Source organism: Tursiops truncatus, chromosome 16 (assembly GCF_011762595.2).
Source record: "Tursiops truncatus isolate mTurTru1 chromosome 16, mTurTru1.mat.Y, whole genome shotgun sequence".
NCBI lineage: Eukaryota > Metazoa > Chordata > Mammalia > Artiodactyla > Delphinidae > Tursiops > Tursiops truncatus.
In genome coordinates this window covers 78,980,045-78,997,907 of record NC_047049.1, presented here as the reverse complement: position 1 = coordinate 78,997,907, position 17,863 = coordinate 78,980,045, and the positions used below count along the sequence as shown (strand labels likewise).

Here is a 17,863-nt window from a genome sequence, read left to right as displayed (position 1 = left end):
TGGACTGTCTCACAGCAAAAGCGAGCCATTGACAGTTCTGAGGAGGAAAGTGCTCTGATCTGCTGTAAGACAAACATCTACAAAGAAAAACATACAAGCTTGGGATACTTTGCTTTATGACTGTATCTATCATAGGTTATCAGGGCAGAAATAGAAAATAAAATACTTGGACATTGGTTTGGCATAAATTATTTCTCATTTATGACCAGAGCCTAGTTTTTATAATCACTGTTTGTTTAATGAACGAATTTAGGGCACCAGAGTTAGAAGATAATGACCAGATTTACTATTAACTCCAAATTTCAGTGTGACTGTCTCCAAACCCTCTGTGGTACTTGAAGGGCTCCCAAAAGGTGGAATGAAGGAGTTTTAGGGGCCAGAAGAAGGGTTCCTGGTGAGGCTGGGCCAACTGTGCTGGTTTTATTTTGGAGACTGAAACAAATTTGTACAACTGACTCTGAATCAGTATGAATTTAGTTATTTTTAAAAATTCATCTTCTTCAAGTATTGCTTTATCTTTAAGTAAATAATAGTAGTAACAGAAACAATGGCTGACATTTGTTTAATGCTTACTAGATGCTGGGTATTGTCCAAACTTTATCCTCATTTATTCCTCACAGCGACCTTTTGAGGTAGGTACTTTAAGTATCCCCATTTTACAGATGAAGAAACTGAGGCCAGGGATTAATTGACTTGATCAGGGTCACTCCACTTGTCAGAGAATTGAATCCAGGGCCTCTAATCCCAGAACTTGGTTACCAGTTCTCAGATGCTTGTTCTCAGAACCCCAAAGAGCTTTTGTTGATGTGGGTTCTAGCTATTGATATTTACCATGTTAGAAATTTAAAATGGTAAATCTAAAGGTATTTAATATAAAAGTAACGATAGATCCGTTACATGTTAATGTAGGGGGAAACCCTTATTTTCCAAAACAAATTTAGTGAGGAGAGTGGCATTGCTTTACTCTTTTGAAGCTCACTTTGATGACATAAAGGAAGACAGATGAACATTCACATCTGCTTCTGCATTTAATCTGTCGCCACCTTAGGGCTGCTCCGGGTCCCGGGACCATACTTTGAGAACCCCTAGGCCAGATGGCCCGTTCTGCTGATGGAGAATGGCACTCCAGAGTAGTTGCTCCCACACCTAATGTAGCATCAGAAGCTCCCCATAAACTTCTAAAAATAAAATTCTCTGTCTCACTTTCGGATATTCTGATTTGGTTGCCTTAGTTGGGAACAAGCAATGAATTTTTTTCTAACATTTTATTTTCAAAATCTTGGACTATACAGAGTTGAAGGAGCTTTTAAGTAAACACTTGTGTACTCACCACCTAGATTCTACCATTAATGTTTTACTAAGTTGCTTTAATACAAACCTCACCCTGTGCTTCCATCAATCCATCCTGAGCTTGGGATGCAGCAAGATATTTTTTTAAAAAGCTTTTGGGTGATTCAGGTGCAGAGCCAAGTTTGGAAGCTGCTGTCCAAGGAACCAGATGTGTGGGTCCGTTCTCATGGTTCTCTGGGTTGGTATAGAAATTCCACCATGGCCACAGACTGTATCCCACATCCAGTGAACTGTCTGGTGACCTTGGATGGCTGGGTCACAGTAGGCACTAAGTGAGGGTACGGGTGGCTTATTCGGGGCTTGTGTCTCTGGGGAAAAGATTATCCAAGCATTTGTCCCACTGACCTGGGGGGACAAATGGTGCTATTGTGGCGTCTAAGATTTGGGCTCTGACTCTACTACTCTCCAGCCATGGGCTCATGGGCCCCGACTTTCTGAATAGGGTGATGTGAGGATCAGTGAGAGAGTATATGCCTGGCATCACCACACTTTCCCCTGCAGGTCCAGATGATAAATGATAAATATGATTGCTTTGCAGACCATCTAGTCTCTTTTGCAACTCTTTAAGTCTCCTGTTTGGCCCATAGGATATAGTTTGCTGACCCCTGGTATTTGTCAAAGTATTTAATAAGCTGTAAGATGCAACCTAAATGTAAGCTGGTGACTATACTCATTTTTACATATGGTTTGGAAGCTCTCTGAGGGCTTTAAATGTTTCCTGATTTGTGTGTGTGTGAACTCCTTGGTACCTGAAAGTTTTCTACAATTCTTTGTAACCCAAGGACTTTATTATTATTCATTCTGCAAAATATAGTGCCACGTGGTCACACATCTGTTCATCTTGGTTGGGTGTGAGGGTCTTTCAGTTCATCTGGCTCACTTGATCCAGGCCAGCCAGTGGCACAAGGAAACAGGCCTGAGCTTTGTTCCTTTAGGGAGTACTGCCATCTGCACGCTTTGGCAGGTCTACTTGTAACTTGGGTTGATAAATTGAGGGTCAGGGAGAAGGCAGGAGGTACTGAGTTACCAGTTGTAACTGTTTCACTACCAGAGTTCACTACTAGGACATTTTTTTACGCTCTTTGAAAAAGAGCAAATCACTTGCCGTTTGGGGGAAGTATCTTGATTGTATATAGGATGTTTGAGTGATTGTTGGCTTAATTGACCTTCAGGAGTTATTTTGTTTCAGGTTTTCTGCAGATACTGACTCTAACATCAACTACATTACTTTCCGTTTACTAATATGTTAATGGAGCATGTTATGGAAGATTCCTCCCTCATCAGTTTACTTTGTTCCATACCTTGAGAAAATATTGAAAATACTCCGCTGACAGAAATAGAGAGCTAGATTTTCACGCAATGAAATGTAGGAAGTTTTCTCATTAAAACTGTGTGTTGTGTGTGTCCATGAAAAGGTTTGTACCGCGGCGTTTGCTTTTGGTGTTAAGAGCAACGTGAAGCTGTGTTTTAGCTGACCGCGTCTCTCTGGACTTTGCAGAAGTCTCTCTCCTTGTGTTTAGCGAGCTGACTCATTCATTCACATCACAGTTATTTGGTGACTGTGTACTACGTGCCAGGGACGCTCCAGGCTCTGGGTGGTCAGTGGTGAGCAAAGCAGAAGCAAATTCCTCCCCTCGTGGAATTTACATGCCAGCGGGCAACATGGACATTAAAGCGTAAATGGTGAAAGATGTAGTATGGTGGAGGGTGGTAAGTGCTCAGTAGAAAAACTAAAAGTTGAAAGGAGGGTGAAAATGTTAGGGTGAGGGGTTGACGGCTTAGAGTGTATGGCTAAGGAAGGCCTTCCAGAAAAGGAAGCAACACCTGAAGAAGGGGGAAAGTGGGTCCTCTGGGGAGACAAACCTTCGTAGAGGGAACGGAAATTGCTCCCCAGAGCAGGAGGCCGGTGTGACAGGAGAATCATGAAAGGGAATCACAGGGCACCAGGGAGTCAGAAGGGGGTCAGACCATGCAGGGTCTCGTCAGCCACTGGAGAGGTTTGGGCTGAGGCCCAGGCTCTGAGTGCCATTGTAGCAGATCACACGGCTGCAGTTTTGAGAACAGACGGAGAACCAGGGTGGAGGCGATCACTTGGGAGTTGGCAGCATGTCTGTGGCGTGAAAGCCCTGAGATTGGCTGAGATTATCTGGGGACTGAGTGCTCATAGGAAAGACCAGAGGTCAGGGACTGAGTCCTGGAGGGTCACCATCAATTAGAGGCCCTGGAGACAGGAAGGAACCAGAAGAAGGAGCAACTAGAAAAGGAGTGAAAACGGGGGAATGTTGTGATGCTGGGGAGCCAGAGAAGGATGTGATTCAGGGAAGAATGATCAGCTGTGTCAGTCACTGCTGATGGATCAATATCCAAATAACTGCTTTGTTGTCATTATTTCTAAAACAGTCTGTACTGTTGAGGGCACAGGTGAGTCGGTTTTCTATAATCAGTAGCTGACTTGACATGGAAAGGCTTATACTAATTCATCTTCTTCCTGCTCATTCTTCCCCTTCCAGTAGTCACTCACTCATGTAACAACTGTTTATTGAGTGTATAAAAATGGTAGATGGGGCTTCCCTGGTGGCGCAGTGGTTGAGAGCCCGCCTGCCGATGCAGGGGACGTGGGTTCGTGCCCCGGTCCGGGAAGATCCCACATGCCGCGGAGTGGCTGGGCCCGTGAGCCATGGCCGCTGAGCCTGCGCGTCCGGAGCCTGTGCTCCGCAACAGGAGAGGCCAAACAGTGAGAGGCCCATGTACCGCAAAAAAAAAAAAAAAAAAAGTAGATGCTGTGCAGTAGAAATAAACCAATATTAAACAAATATTAATCGGGTGCAAATTCTTTCCTCCAGTTGCTTACAATTTAGTTAGAGAGGTGAGACCCACAAGTGAGATAAGGCAGTGTTTAAGTGTAGTAATGGGAGTGGCACAGCTTTAAGTGCGTTAGAAATGCAGAGAACTTCTAGTGAGGTTATGAGGAAGGCACCCAGGGGGACATGGTGTTGACATCTACAGGCTCATATAATATTGGAACAGGGAGACTGACAAAGCTGCACATTCTGTTTTCTGTTGTTTGTTTTGTTTTGTTTTTACTAGAAGGAGAAAATGAGATTCCAAAGGCCAATGGACTTGAAGGCAGTCTCACAGTTAGTGCTGCAGTGCAGCGAATCCAGGGCTGGTGCCCGGTTGCTTCCGTGGGAAATGAGGCCAGGTATGGTTTTGCGGAGGATGCAAGGGGAAGGCAGTCCATGCAGCAGGCACCAGGAGCTCAGAGACACTGACACAATGCTGTGTTTCTTAGAAGTGGCTTTTAATACACAGAATCGTAGAGTGTAGGGTTTTTTTCGGAGAGTCCAGGAAGAGCTGAAAAGATCATGGAGACCAAGGTTGAGAAGGGACTTGAAGATCAGGATGAAGGCCTCCAGAGACTGGTGAGCAGATGAGTGGTGTAGGTGCGGGAACAGACGGAAGAAATGTGAGGAAAATCGGTGCTATTTGGCACACTTAGAAAGTTATCATTTTTTTTCCCTGTAAATGAATGGTTGATTGTTTTCAGAGTTGAAATTCACAGCGTAACCTTCCTGTCTTAGACTGAGACACAGGTGTTTTGTTAGTATACTCTTTCACATTGTTGCTTTTCTCAACTGATTTCTTTCTTATGACCTTTTTTTTTTGATAACATATTCCTAGTTAAAGGTTAATTAAAATGAACCTATTTGACTCAAATGGAATTTGGACCAGCACTCCCATAAATGTTGAGGAAGTAGAATGGACACATTGTAATTGCTTTTTAAAATATACATTATATACTATAATTCGGAAAATTCCACAGTGAAACTTCAAAGGCGCCGGAAAAATCGAGTGCCTCATGGTTGAATAAGTAGACAAAACACAAGCTGTAGAGGCTGATTGTTACAGAATGGGGCTGACGGGGGTCAAAAATCTTTACGGACGTGGCACAAGCGGGGGGCTGAAACACTGGTCGCTAGGTCGCTAAGGAGAATTGACCATTTCTGTGGCCCAGAAGGTGGATGTGCCCCTCTGAGCGTGGTCATTCCCGGAGGTCCTCTTCCTGGTGAGGTCAGGAGGCGGAAGCACCGCCAGCCTGTCCTCGGCTGAAACCTGGCCAGGTGCCCGGTCACGTGACCTGTCGGGACACTGGCTATTTCTGGTTTCGGTCACTTTGCCCCAAAGATAAGGAATTTGAGGAATTCTGCTGAACACCTCTGAAATAGAATCCAGAACAATGGGCCTTTCATGGAACTCTAAACTTCTGACGTTCAGAGTGTTATTTTAACTTGTTTTCTGTTAGTTGAAAGCTCCGGTGGAAACTTTGGACTCCGGGTGAGGGCAGGTGTTTTAAAGACCGCGACGCAAAGGCTGCTAATACCGCATTCTGCCGCGGCATTGCTTGAGAAATGCGATCAATTTAAAATATTTAGCTTTTAGTTCTCGCTGGGAGTTCCGTTTGTATTTATTTTAGAGTTGCCTTTCTGAGCTTTTTGTTCCTTAAGGGCTGCCAGGCCTTACTTGGGGCCTGGGGACACAGCGTGGTTTTAATGCCCATTTTAATCAGTGTTTCCTCATGCCTTCCTAATTTGGGTGTTTTTCAGAAGGAGGAGATCATGTATGTGAAAGTGTCTTGGAAAATAAAGTTTTATAGAACTGCAAGCCATCTTGATCATTAATTTGGAGTCTTTTTTGGTGGTAAGGATATCATTGTTTAAAAGTGAAATTAGTATGTATTATAAGGGGGAAAAATGTAATACAGCTGATGAAGTAGCTAATCTATCTGTTATTTTTTGTTTCTGTGGCTTAAGTATATAGGGTTTTAAAGGATTAAATATTTATTTTTCTCGATATTCATGAGGCATCAGGACTGAGAAATAAATATTCCTTAAACTGAATGGAAGGAAGGAAAATTCAAAAATTAACAAAATGAAATTTCTGGTTGTTCTGCCCCCTTTTCATAACTGGTAGCTTTATATGTAGCACGAAGACTGGAAAGATAGTCATGCAGGTGGGATCTGAAGCGTGGCCCTGGATTGTAGCCGTATGATCTGGGATAACATTTCTGAACTGTGAACTGGAGACTGTAATTTCCATTTCATAGAATGGCATGAGGATCCAATGAGATATTATGTGAGTGGAAACAGCTCTACATAGAAGAGGATTAATAAATGGTAGGCAATAATCTTCTTAGAACTGGTGATAATTATTAATAGAAACTATTCCATTGGCCATTTGATGTAGAAGGTACTGCGTTAGGTGATTGGGGGATAGAAGGAGGTGCTTGCTCTCCAAGTCTTACAGTTAGAAGATCGCTTGGGAAAAGGAATAGCACAACACAGCAGTATTTATTCAGTATTGGTGACTTATAATAAGTCCCCACTCAGCTGTCTCCTGTTGGTTCTCTCCAGTTGCATTAACTCTGTGACTTCTGTGACTGTCTAAATTGATGATACGAATGTGAATCTATTGCAAAGTGAAATTTCAGGCCTTGCAAAGTGATAGGATTTCCTGACATCCGTGAAAGTGATTTTGAAGGTTTGCTAAACACACTTTCAAACCCATCAATAAAGGGTGTGTGTAGGTATACGTATGCGTCATCCTCACAAAATGCTTACTGCGTCTCAGACCTTGTTCTGAGCACTTTACATGTATTCATTTCCTCCTCTCTATAACGTTATGATGTATGTCCTGTCATAATTCCCATGACAGGCAAGGAAGCAGAAGCACAGAGTCCAAACCGAGCAGTCTGGCCCTGGAGTGCGTGCTTCCATCACTGTGCCACAGCGCCTCCACTTAGATCAGATGATAAGTATCCAGTGGCAGGAAATCAGAAAGGAAGAGCATGGGCAGCTGCATACAGAGAGCTTTCCAAAGGATAAAGAAATCGCTTGTGAAAAATTGATAAAACTGTCACCTGAGCAGTGCAGGCAGTAGTTAGGACCACGGACCCAGGGGTCAGACTGCTTGAGTGGCACTGCGCCTCAGCTGCGTGACCTTGGATGGATTACTCAACATCTCTGTGTCTCAGTTTCCTCATCTGTCAAGTACAGATGATTCATAATATCCACCTATAGCACTGTGGTGGGGATTATCTGATTAAAATACCTGTAAGTGTACCTGACAGACAGAATGTGCTCAGTCAGCGCTCATTATTCCTATAACATTTGGGCAAGTGGTCCCCCTTAAGGTCACATTCCACAGATCAAACATGAAGTGTCTTATGCTAGTCTCCAATTTTGTCTGGATAATTTAGTCTAAGAAACCTCCCACACTTGTTCGTTTTTGTCCTTCTAAGAGTTAGTGCATAGTTGCAACGATGACAAAAATGTTGTTAAATAAAGAATAAAATAAACTGATTTTTATGTTATTTTTCAAGGTGAAACCCGAATAACAACTCTCCCCCGCCCCATAGACATATATTCTGTTAACTGAAGTTTGGATTACTGTTCAATTGGATTCAGTGTTGCTGAATTTTTTTCAGTACGAATTATCTATCCTCTGATAATGAAGACCTGTCTCTTGGGATTTTTGTGAGGCTTGAATGAAATAGCACTTGTGAAGTACAAGGAATATAGTGGATACTGACGATGGCTGGTGACTCTTAGGACTTGGTTCTTACTTCTATTAGGTAGGAAGTGGCATGGGCAAAGGACAAACATAAGAATGGGCCCCTTTTGTTAATTTCACCTGCAAACACTAAGCACCTGCGCTGAATCAGACGCGACACAGAGTGGGTGCGCGTGGGTGAGCGTGAATTGCACGCCTCTCTCACCATTGTCTTCCTCTCCCTGCCATCTCACCGCCTACACACACACACTGTCTCTCCCTCACTTGTACGCCCCCTGTTTCACACTTAACATACTCACTGTCTCAGAGCTAACAGCAGTGGAGGAGTCTGATGAAAGCACACAGTCTGGTACCTGGTGCCTCGTAGAACTGTCACAGAAACACAGAGCTCACGGGAGGGTGGAGGAGGTGATGGTTCCCCGCTTGGGGGTATTTGGAAGGTGTCGCTGAGCAGGTATCGTTTGGGCTGGATGAGCAGCCGGCCTGCCTTGAGCAGAGCAAGCTCGTCCGTAGAGGCACGGGGCGTAGTTTGAAGTGTAGGTTGCTGTGCGAATCTAGGGGCTGTGATTGCCCTAGGTTTTGGAGTGTGTGAACCTTCTCCCTGAGTTATGGGGAACCATGGAATTTTTTTTTTAATGCAGGTTTATTGAGGTATAATTTATATAAAAAGTCACCCCCCCCCCGAGGGCGTTCCGTTTGATGAGCTTTGACAAATGCATATAATCCTGTAACCACCACCACCAAGAGAGAATTCGCATCACCCGGAAAAACTCTCCCGTGTATCGCTGCCGTCAGACCTTTCCCCTCAGCCTCCAGAAACCGCTGGTCTGATTTCTGTCCCTCTTCCAGGATGTCATACGGGATCATAGTACATAACCTTTCATGTGTGGCTTCTTTCTCTTAGCGGAATGGTTTTCAGATTCATCCCTGTTGTGACATGTATCGGTAGTTTATTCATGAGAGGTTTGAAAAAATAAAAGGATGCCACGACACTATAGGAAGATGAATCTGCTCGGGGTGGCATGTGGGCGAGAGAGGAGAGAGGGACAGCACCCAGTCCAGTGAGAACGATTGGAATTCAGGTTTGGGACAGTGAAGCCAGAAGTCACATGGTGGCAGGGAAGTGGAGACGGGCCATCTGCGGGGCATTCGGTTGAGCTAGAACAACTGCGCTGCAGGTTGGAAGGCTGGATTTTAAGGAAGGAGTGAGGAGATAAGTTAGAAAAAAACAGTAGGTTTAAACCACTCCTTCTGTAGCAAATGGGAAGGAGTAGCGTGGATGTGGAGCTGCATTAGAGCCTCATGGAAAACCGGGGAGACATTTCTGCTTCGTTATAGGCAGAGAAGTCAACCAGTGGAGAGAGGAACCCAAGGCCCCGGGAAGGGCGGGGCAGGCGGGTGCAGGTGGGCAGTGATGGGAAGCTCCGTTGTTTTAGCTCCTGCTGCACAGAGAGCTCAGGGCAGTCCCGGCATCAGCTCGGTTCCTGAAAGCTGCTCTTGGGCGTTCTGTATTTTGTCAGGAGGCTGGGAGCTGGGGAAACCAGCAACTGGATAATGTTTCTCTGAAGTTTTAACTTTTTGCTGCATTTCAATCTTTGGTAAAGCAATCATATCTCATAAAATACCTTCATGAGTTAACATATCTATAAGCAATTTGCAATTTAACATAAGATAATCTTCAATAATAATGATTTATGGTAATATGCCATCTATTTGCAGTACTCTCGGAAGCATTCAGTAGAAAAGACTGCATTTAGATCAGGACCTAATTTCTTGGAAGAAAAACAATGTAAATATTTTCTTCCTATCAGGTAAACTTTCACAGACTTCTGATTCTACCTGTGATATCTCAGTAAATGTTTATTGCCCCTAGAAATCATTTACTTTCTCATAAAGAGTGCTAAAGCTGTACTGTGTCTGTGGATTTTTTTTTTGCGGTACGCGGGCCTCTCACTGTTGTGGCCTCTCCCGTTGCGGAGCACAGGCTCCAGACGCGCAGGCTCAGCGGCCGTGGCTCACGGGCCCAGCCGCTCCGCGGCATGTGGGATCTTCCTGGACCGGGGCACGAACCCACGTCCCCTGCATCGGCAGGCGGACTCTCAACCACTGCGCCACCAGGGAAGCCCTGTGGATTTTTTTTAAACTTGTAACTTTAGGCACAAACGACCCACTAAAGGTTATGAAAAACAAGATGTAAGTAAGATAAAATGGTAAAATGTAGGTTCGTTCTCAGTACTCTGCCAACTGCAGTGAAGATTGTGTTTTAAAAGCCAAAGAAAACTTGTAACCGAAAGATTATACAAATATGAAAGTATTCCACCTTTGATTTTCTTCTTCAGTATTGCTGCTGGAGAAGATAGAGCATGATGACGTCTGCAATAAGACGTTGAAGATTACAGATTTTGGGTTAGCGAGAGAGTGGCACAGGACCACCAGGATGAGCGCAGCAGGCACCTATGCCTGGATGGCCCCGGAAGTCATCAAGTCCTCTTTGTTCTCCAAGGGAAGCGACATCTGGAGGTGAGTAAGCACCACACATTTTGTTTTTGCAGGTGTCTGCAGAAGCTGGTTGCTACACATCCTTTACATGAGTCCCCAGATATTCAGTAATTCTGAGCATAACCATACAGATAGTCCCCAGTCTGCAGTGGTTTGACTTAACAGGTTTTTTTGACATTACAATGGCACAAAAGCAATGTGCATTCCCTAGAAACCGTGCTTGGGATTTGACATTGGGATCTGTCCCAGGCTAGTGATACGTGGTCCAGTCCTCTCTCATGAGGCTGGGCGGAGGCACTGAGCTGCAGCTCCCGGTCAGCCCCGCCATCACGAGGGGAAACAACTGATACACTTACAACCATTTTGGACCCAGACAGCCATTCTGTTTTTCACTTTTGGTATCGTATGCAATCAATTCCATGAGATATTCAACACTTTATTATAAAATAGGCTTTGTGTTAGATGATTTTGCCCAACTGCAGGCTAATGTAAGTGTTCTGAGCGCTTTTAAGAAAGACCAGGCTAAGGTTCAAGTAGTTTAGGTGCATCAAATGCGTTTTCAGCTTACGATATTTTCAACTTACGAAGGATTTATCCAGACGTAACCCCATTGTAAGTTGAGGAAGATCTGTATGGGCCTTTTTGAAGAAGGTTTTGTGGTTTGGATCAAGATTGTTGTAATCACAGCAGAATGGGTAACTTGAGATTTTGATTGTCCTGTGACTTCCATTTGATAAGAGAAACTTGTTAAATCTGAGGTTTGATTAAAACTGGTTATAACTTGAGTAAACAGTAATGCTGTTTCGTAAGGCCAATTGGTAAATAAACATAAATTTCACTTTAAGCAAAAATTTTGATTCCTCATGACTCACAGACAGAATATTAGCATGGAAGGAGTTTGAGAAAAAAATTTAGATAACCTCCTTCATTTTATGGATTGCATTATCTAAAGATTAAAGCTTCTGGTTTGAGGATGGAGAGCTGAACCAAAATGGAATCCCAGGTTAGCTGGGTTTTCCATTCGGCTGTGTCTCATTAGGGGGTAAAGACACCATCCCTACCAGAACAACAGAGAAAAGTCACTCTGTTTATAGTTACAATGCACCAGGAACTTACTTGCCTTCATTTAATGCTCATAAAATGCTGTGTGACTCGTATTAAAATTCCAGGATTTTTCTGTTTTTTTAACGGCTTTATTGAGATACAGTTCACACATCATACAGTTCACCCATTTAAGCTCTACAGTTCCATGGCTTTTACCTTCATCAGCACAGTCAGTTTAGGACATTTTGATAATCCAAAGAAGAAACCATGTACCCCTTGGCCATCACCCCAACACTCCTTCCCTCCCAGCCCAGGCAAGCACTAATCTACATTTTGTATCTTTAGATTTGCTTATTCTGGACATTTCCTATAAATGGAATCAAATAATATGCGGTCCTCTGCAACTGGCTTTTCAATTAGCGTATTTTCAAAGTTCATGTCATAGAATGTATCAGAATTTCATTCTTATTTATTGCAGAATAATATTCCATTGGGTGGATAATACCACATTTTGCTTATTCGTTTATCAGTCGATGGCATGTGGGTTGTTTCCACATTTTGGCTAATTCTGAATAATGCTGCTCTGAACATTTATGAAGAAGTTTTTGTGAGGACATGAGTTTTCATTTCTCTTGGGTTTCCACCTGGGAGTGAAATTGCTGGGCCGCATGGTAATTATATGGTTAATCATTTGAGGAACTGCCAGACTGTTTTCCACCAGTTCTCGTTCCCACCAGCAGCGTATAAATACAGGCTTCTAATTTAATTGTTCTGCTTATGACTGTGAAGAAATTGTTCACCTGTGCCAGGGGTTCTATAGTGTCTTAGGGCCGTTTTGAAAAACACAGAAGCTTGTGCCTCACCCCTGACTTAATGACTTACACTCTGCTGGTGGAGACTGAGCCACATGTGTCTTTATAAAATATTACATGTGTTTTCCTTGACTTAATCACAATAATTTTCTGACCATGTAATGCCAAAATACTTCAGTGAAATAGGTGATTATTTTAAGAAATTATACTTCAAGACTCTGAAAACTAATAAAATATAAATCAGTTTTACATTTGGAATAATTAAGACTGTAACCATTTTACTGTGTGTGCCTTTTAAAATAAACTCTGTAACTATAAGCTATACGAACGCTGTACAATCTATATAAATGCTTTAGAGCGACCTCACCTACTGTAAACATAGAATCAAAAGTAAGAAAAAACAGATTTCTAAGATCAGCCAGAATATGGGTCTTGAAGTCCAGACACTCACGGAGAGAGGCCTTCCCTCAAAATCTGTTCATTTCTATTTCTCAGTTATATGAGCTCCGTTATCTGATTTTCAGTAGAAGCATCTAAGCAGAAGAGGGGAGAGGGGTGCCAAGCTGGTAAAAAAAAAAAAGGCCGCTGAGAACAGAGTGGGCGCTAGGAGCAAACGAAAGCACGAAACGCTATGAAAAGGACTGGAATCTGCTGGCTTCCAGAACCACCTGGTTGTGGAGCCAACGTCCACACACATCTGCAGAACGCATGGATATATTAAAGCCCAGCAGAGTCCTAGGTGTCAGGATGCAGAAGGCAGGGAAGGCTGTCCCTCTGAACTGCACAGACCTTTGCTTTAGAACCTCCTTCATAATATTCCCGTAGAAATAATTGCATTCAAGAAGCATGGCTCTGGTCTGTGGTGCTGGGGGCTGCTATATATACTGGTGTATTTAGTGATCATCCTCTCTCGCCCCACTTCCTCCTTACCCATTACTACCCTACGAGGTAACTTTGACAGATGCTATCATTGAACTTTTGCAATGTCTCCTGTGATCACCCCAGTTTCACAGAGTACATACCCAAGGCACTGAGAGGTTTAGAAATTTCCTCAGGGTTGTAAAACTAGTGAGTGAGTAGCAGACTCTGGTCCCTGGCCTAAGAGCCATGTTCCTGCTACCACAGCCCTTAATCATTAGGCTACTTGTATGCTCAGAAGAGGGCTTTTTTTTTTTTAAATAAATTTATTTATTTATTTTTGGCTGCGTTGGGTCTTCGTTGCTGCACACAGGCTCTCTCTAGTTGCGGCAAGCGGGGGCTACTCTTCGTTGTGGTGCGTGGGCTTCTCATTGCGGTGGCTTCTCTTGTTGGGGAGCACGGGCTCTAGGCATATGGGCTTCAGTAGTTATGGCTCATGGGCTCTAGAGCTCAGGCTCAGTAGCTGGGGCACGCGGGCTTAGTTGCTCTGTGGCATGTGGGATCTTCCCGGACCAGGGCTCGAACCCATGTGCCCTGCATTGGCAGGCGGATTCTTAACCACTGCGCCACCAGGGAAGTCCCCAGGAGAGGGCTTTTTATACTATATCCCACCCAGTTTCAGAGAGCAGAAAAATATGCATTACACTTTAAAAATTGTCCCATCAGAATAGCTCCCTTTTTTTTCACATTGTTTTTTACCAGAATACCTCTCTCTGGAAAAATGACCTATCCTGAATTATTCATTCTCTGAAACTTCCAAGAGGCAAAGTTATGTTGTTATTGTTGGTTTTAATTTTGTTATTTGCTAAGGAGAATAGCAAGGAAGTTTCTTTGAAGTTATTCAGTTTTCAGTTATTCTAATAATTTTTGGTCCCCTGCACTGAGATGAGTTTTGTTGATTGATCTATGAGTTCAGTTTACTTACTCTTGAAATTAAGAATGTGTCTCGCTAATGCACCATACCTTAGATAATTTTCAAGATACTAAGCAGACAGCCTTTGAAAAATCCTGGTTGCACCTTAATTGCTAATAGTTATAGCATTATATAATTTACAGGTTCTGCATTATGTATTCCTTTTTTAACAAAACATAAAACAGTGCTTTTGAGATGGCAGAGGAAATGTCGCTGATACTTTATCAATGATTCAAGATCGGCTTCAGGGCCGTGTGAGTGGAGACATAGGCAACAGGTAGTAGTGGTCCCACAGCTCAGCCTCAGGTGTGCCGCTTCTAGGTCCAGTTGTCTTTCAGTGATGCCCTGCTGCGCCCCCTGCTGGAGAGGGAGCCCTGGGCTCAGGGACCTCAGGATGGAAGCGCCCCTGCTTTTAGGGCCGTGGAACATCAGTGGGAGGATCCCTGAGGCCCCTTTGAATTCAGGGCACGTTCTGTTGTTTCTGCCTTCCTTTTCTGAATGTTTTCAGTATGTAGTGCAGAGTCCACTGGGCACTAGTAGAGAGGTCTGAAAGTGAAGTGATGATGGCCAGGGTGACCACCTGGGCTCCAGAGACGCCTGTTGCAGGCCAGGTCTTCTTCACGGAGGGCTTATTGTATCTGTGATGCTATGAATCCCCACATCTCTTAAGATCGGGAGATAATCAAATGAGACTCAGAAATCAGTTCCAAAGCAAATTTAAATGATGTGGGTTTTTGGGGGTTTTGGGGGATTATTCTGAGCTGTTTTGCCTTTCCTTAGGCATATGAAATGAGAATTAAGTTACTTCTTTAAATTTCAAGCTCTTTTTTTAACTTAAAGCGAATGAAGTTTTAAAAGATCAGAAAAGTAAATAGGACTATACTAGTTATGTTAACAGAGCTTAAAAATAAAGCAAATATAACTGTTACTTATACGCTTATGTGTTTTAATTTAAAGTCAAGTGAGTGTCAGGAGTGACAGATGTTTTATGTCAAAAGATAATTGGAGTGCACTTTGTGTTTTGAAGAAGATAAAGGAAAGCCAAGGTTCTGACTGCTTTTGTAGAAGAGAATAAACGTATATGATGTACAAGGCTTATTTCTGTGCTCCTCTGTATTGCCTTGAACTGGGGTGTCTGAGACTGTCTAGTATAGGCGTATACTGAAATTTGGTCTTCTAGCTTCATTTTAAAAGTTCACTTAGAGATCCTTTTATACTGTGTGTTTTCTCGTTCTTGTGTGTAATCGCATTTGCCCTTAAACTGAAGCAGCAGTGAACCTGCATCACATCTGCTGATGCTTTGGAGAGCATGGCAGCTGCAGTTGTTCTTTGTTTATTCTCCTTTCACTTCACCTTCCTCCATTTCAAAGAAGACCTGTTATGTCCTCCCAGCAGGCTCAGGAAAACCCACAGGATTTCTTTGTCCGTTACTATTAGGCATTAGGTGGAAACATTAGTAACACATCTCCTAAATAGAAAGGGAGGGGCAGAAAGAAACAATTTCAAAAACCTATTTTAAAACAGTTAGCATGGGACTTCCCTGGCGGTCCAGTGGTTAAGACTCGGCCTTCCAATGCAGGAGGTGCGGGTTCGATCCCTGGTTGTGGAGCTAAGATTCCCACATGCCTCGAGGCCAAAAAACCAAAACATAAAACAGAAGCAATACTGTAACAAACTCAATAAAGACTTTAAAAATGGTCCACATCAAAAAAATCTTAAAAAAAAAAAAAAGTAGCATGATTCGATTTCAGTCCTGTGGTGAGTCATATGGGGCTGGAATCTTCAGTGTCCTGAAGATCCTCAATAGGTGTGGAAAAATTGAGACAGAAGGACAAACATCGGAACAACCACATTGCTCTTCAAGTGTGTCCTGCTTCTGGACCCTGTTTAATTCAACCGTGTACTGCTCCTAAGCTTTCCTATCCGTTGAGTAGTTTCATTTCCTGTAATGAAGGCATAACCGATTTCGGGAAGGAGTGTATTTGCATGTGTCTGGAATGTTAACTGGAAGAACCCGCCCCTCGTGTTGGGATAAGGGTCCATATGGGCTTTGTTGGAAGAGAAGGTTCTCGTTAGGGGCTGGATGAAGGCTCTGATACGTTTCTCCCGCCAACCGTGTCATGAGGAAAAGACCCCGTTTAACTTTATGAAAACTCTGCTTTCCAGCTATGGAGTGGTGCTGTGGGAACTGCTCACGGGAGAGGTCCCCTATCGTGGCATTGACGGTCTTGCTGTGGCCTACGGGGTGGCAGTCAATAAGCTCACTTTGCCCATTCCTTCCACCTGCCCTGAGCTGTTTGCCAAGCTCATGAAAGGTATTTGGGCATCTCTGTTTTTGTGTGTCTATGGGGGTGAGGGGAATTGCTCATTAGAATATCTGTATATTTTTTTAACCAAAAAGGTATCTTCTGTGATTCTAATTTTCAGTTGATCTTAGATTATACTATTTTAAGAATTAGAAGCCATGTCTTTGATCTAAGATGTCAGGTAAAGTTTTGATGAACTAAGTAACTTAAAAACAATCTAGTGACTCATTTATACAAAATTCAGTTGAATGGTAATAAACTTTTCATCAAATACACTAGCAGAGTTCAAAGACAATATTGAATTGGCTCCATATGTGCTATTTTTAATTCTGCCTAATGATCAGAAATGGTTTACAGTCTTAACTGGCATGGTTTTGCCATGACCTTATCTATTTTGATCTTATTTTTTAAAAATTGTTAAGTAACTCTTTTTGTAAGCAGCAAGTTACCTTACTTATTAGACTATTTCTTAGAACCTCTCTTGTGACTATACCATTTTAGAGACTTTGGTTTTCTTGGGTTGAGTTATAGAACTCTGTATCTGTAAGTCATGTGGCCAGGGCAGCTTAGGTGGACAGAGTTCATGGTACATGGTAAGGCAGAGAAAACACACATCCACATACTAATGTCAAATAATGCAGAATACAAGAGCCTCGTCTAATAGTAATTATTACACAGGCTGCCGACACAGACACTGTATAAAATAAAATTTGCAAAATCATTATCAATTGATGTTTAAAATCTTCAGCAGACACAGTCAACATGGGCTGATAATCTGAACTACGCTGAGAAATGGACTTACTGTGGTTCTTGTTTATTTTAGAATGCTGGCAACAGGACCCTCATATTCGTCCATCATTTGCCTTAATTCTTGAACAATTGACTGCAATTGAAAAGGCAGTTATGACTGAAATGCCTCAAGAATCTTTTCATTCCATGCAAGATGACTGGAAGCTGGAAATTCAACAGATGTTTGATGAGTTGAGAACAAAGGAAAAGGTGAGTGATATATATTAATTGCATAATGTGCTCACGCTTACAGAGATTGTGGAAAACCTGAGTCAAGAACCACTGTCAGCATTATGTTAAAATATTTTCGGACTTGTTGATTCTTTCCTTCCAGGCAAAACAAAACGAAACAGAACTGTACTCAAAACATATAATTGGAAAACAATAGAGGAATTTTCAAACGTAAAAAAATTTTTTAAAAAGGAGAGAGAGTGGCATACTAAACACTTAGTATACATTAACCAGCTTCAATAATTGTCAGTATTTTGTCACTTTGTTCATTTCTTTTTCCCATTATCATTTTTTTTAACTGCAGTATTTTAACTTAAAACCTAGACTCTCGTCATTTTACCTTTAAATGCTTCAGTATGCATCTCTAACTGGTAGGAATTTTTAAAATATCTTTCTTGCCATTATTATCTTAAAAAAATAAGCAATTCCTG

At 42.6% G+C, this 17,863-nt stretch overlaps 1 protein-coding gene across 3 annotated transcripts in view; it reads left to right on the top strand.

Moving 5' to 3' along the window:
- The window catches only part of MAP3K21 (mitogen-activated protein kinase kinase kinase 21), a 54,433-nt gene that overhangs the window by 5,745 nt on the left and 30,825 nt on the right, over window positions 1-17,863 (top strand). For all 3 annotated transcript variants that reach the window (XM_033841653.2, XM_019941553.3, XM_019941551.3), the window contains exons 2-4: window positions 10,260-10,440; window positions 16,273-16,421; window positions 17,236-17,411. In XM_033841653.2, coding sequence (XP_033697544.1) covers window positions 10,260-10,440; window positions 16,273-16,421; window positions 17,236-17,411 — 506 coding nt within the window. The remainder of the gene's footprint in view (window positions 1-10,259; window positions 10,441-16,272; window positions 16,422-17,235; window positions 17,412-17,863) is intronic.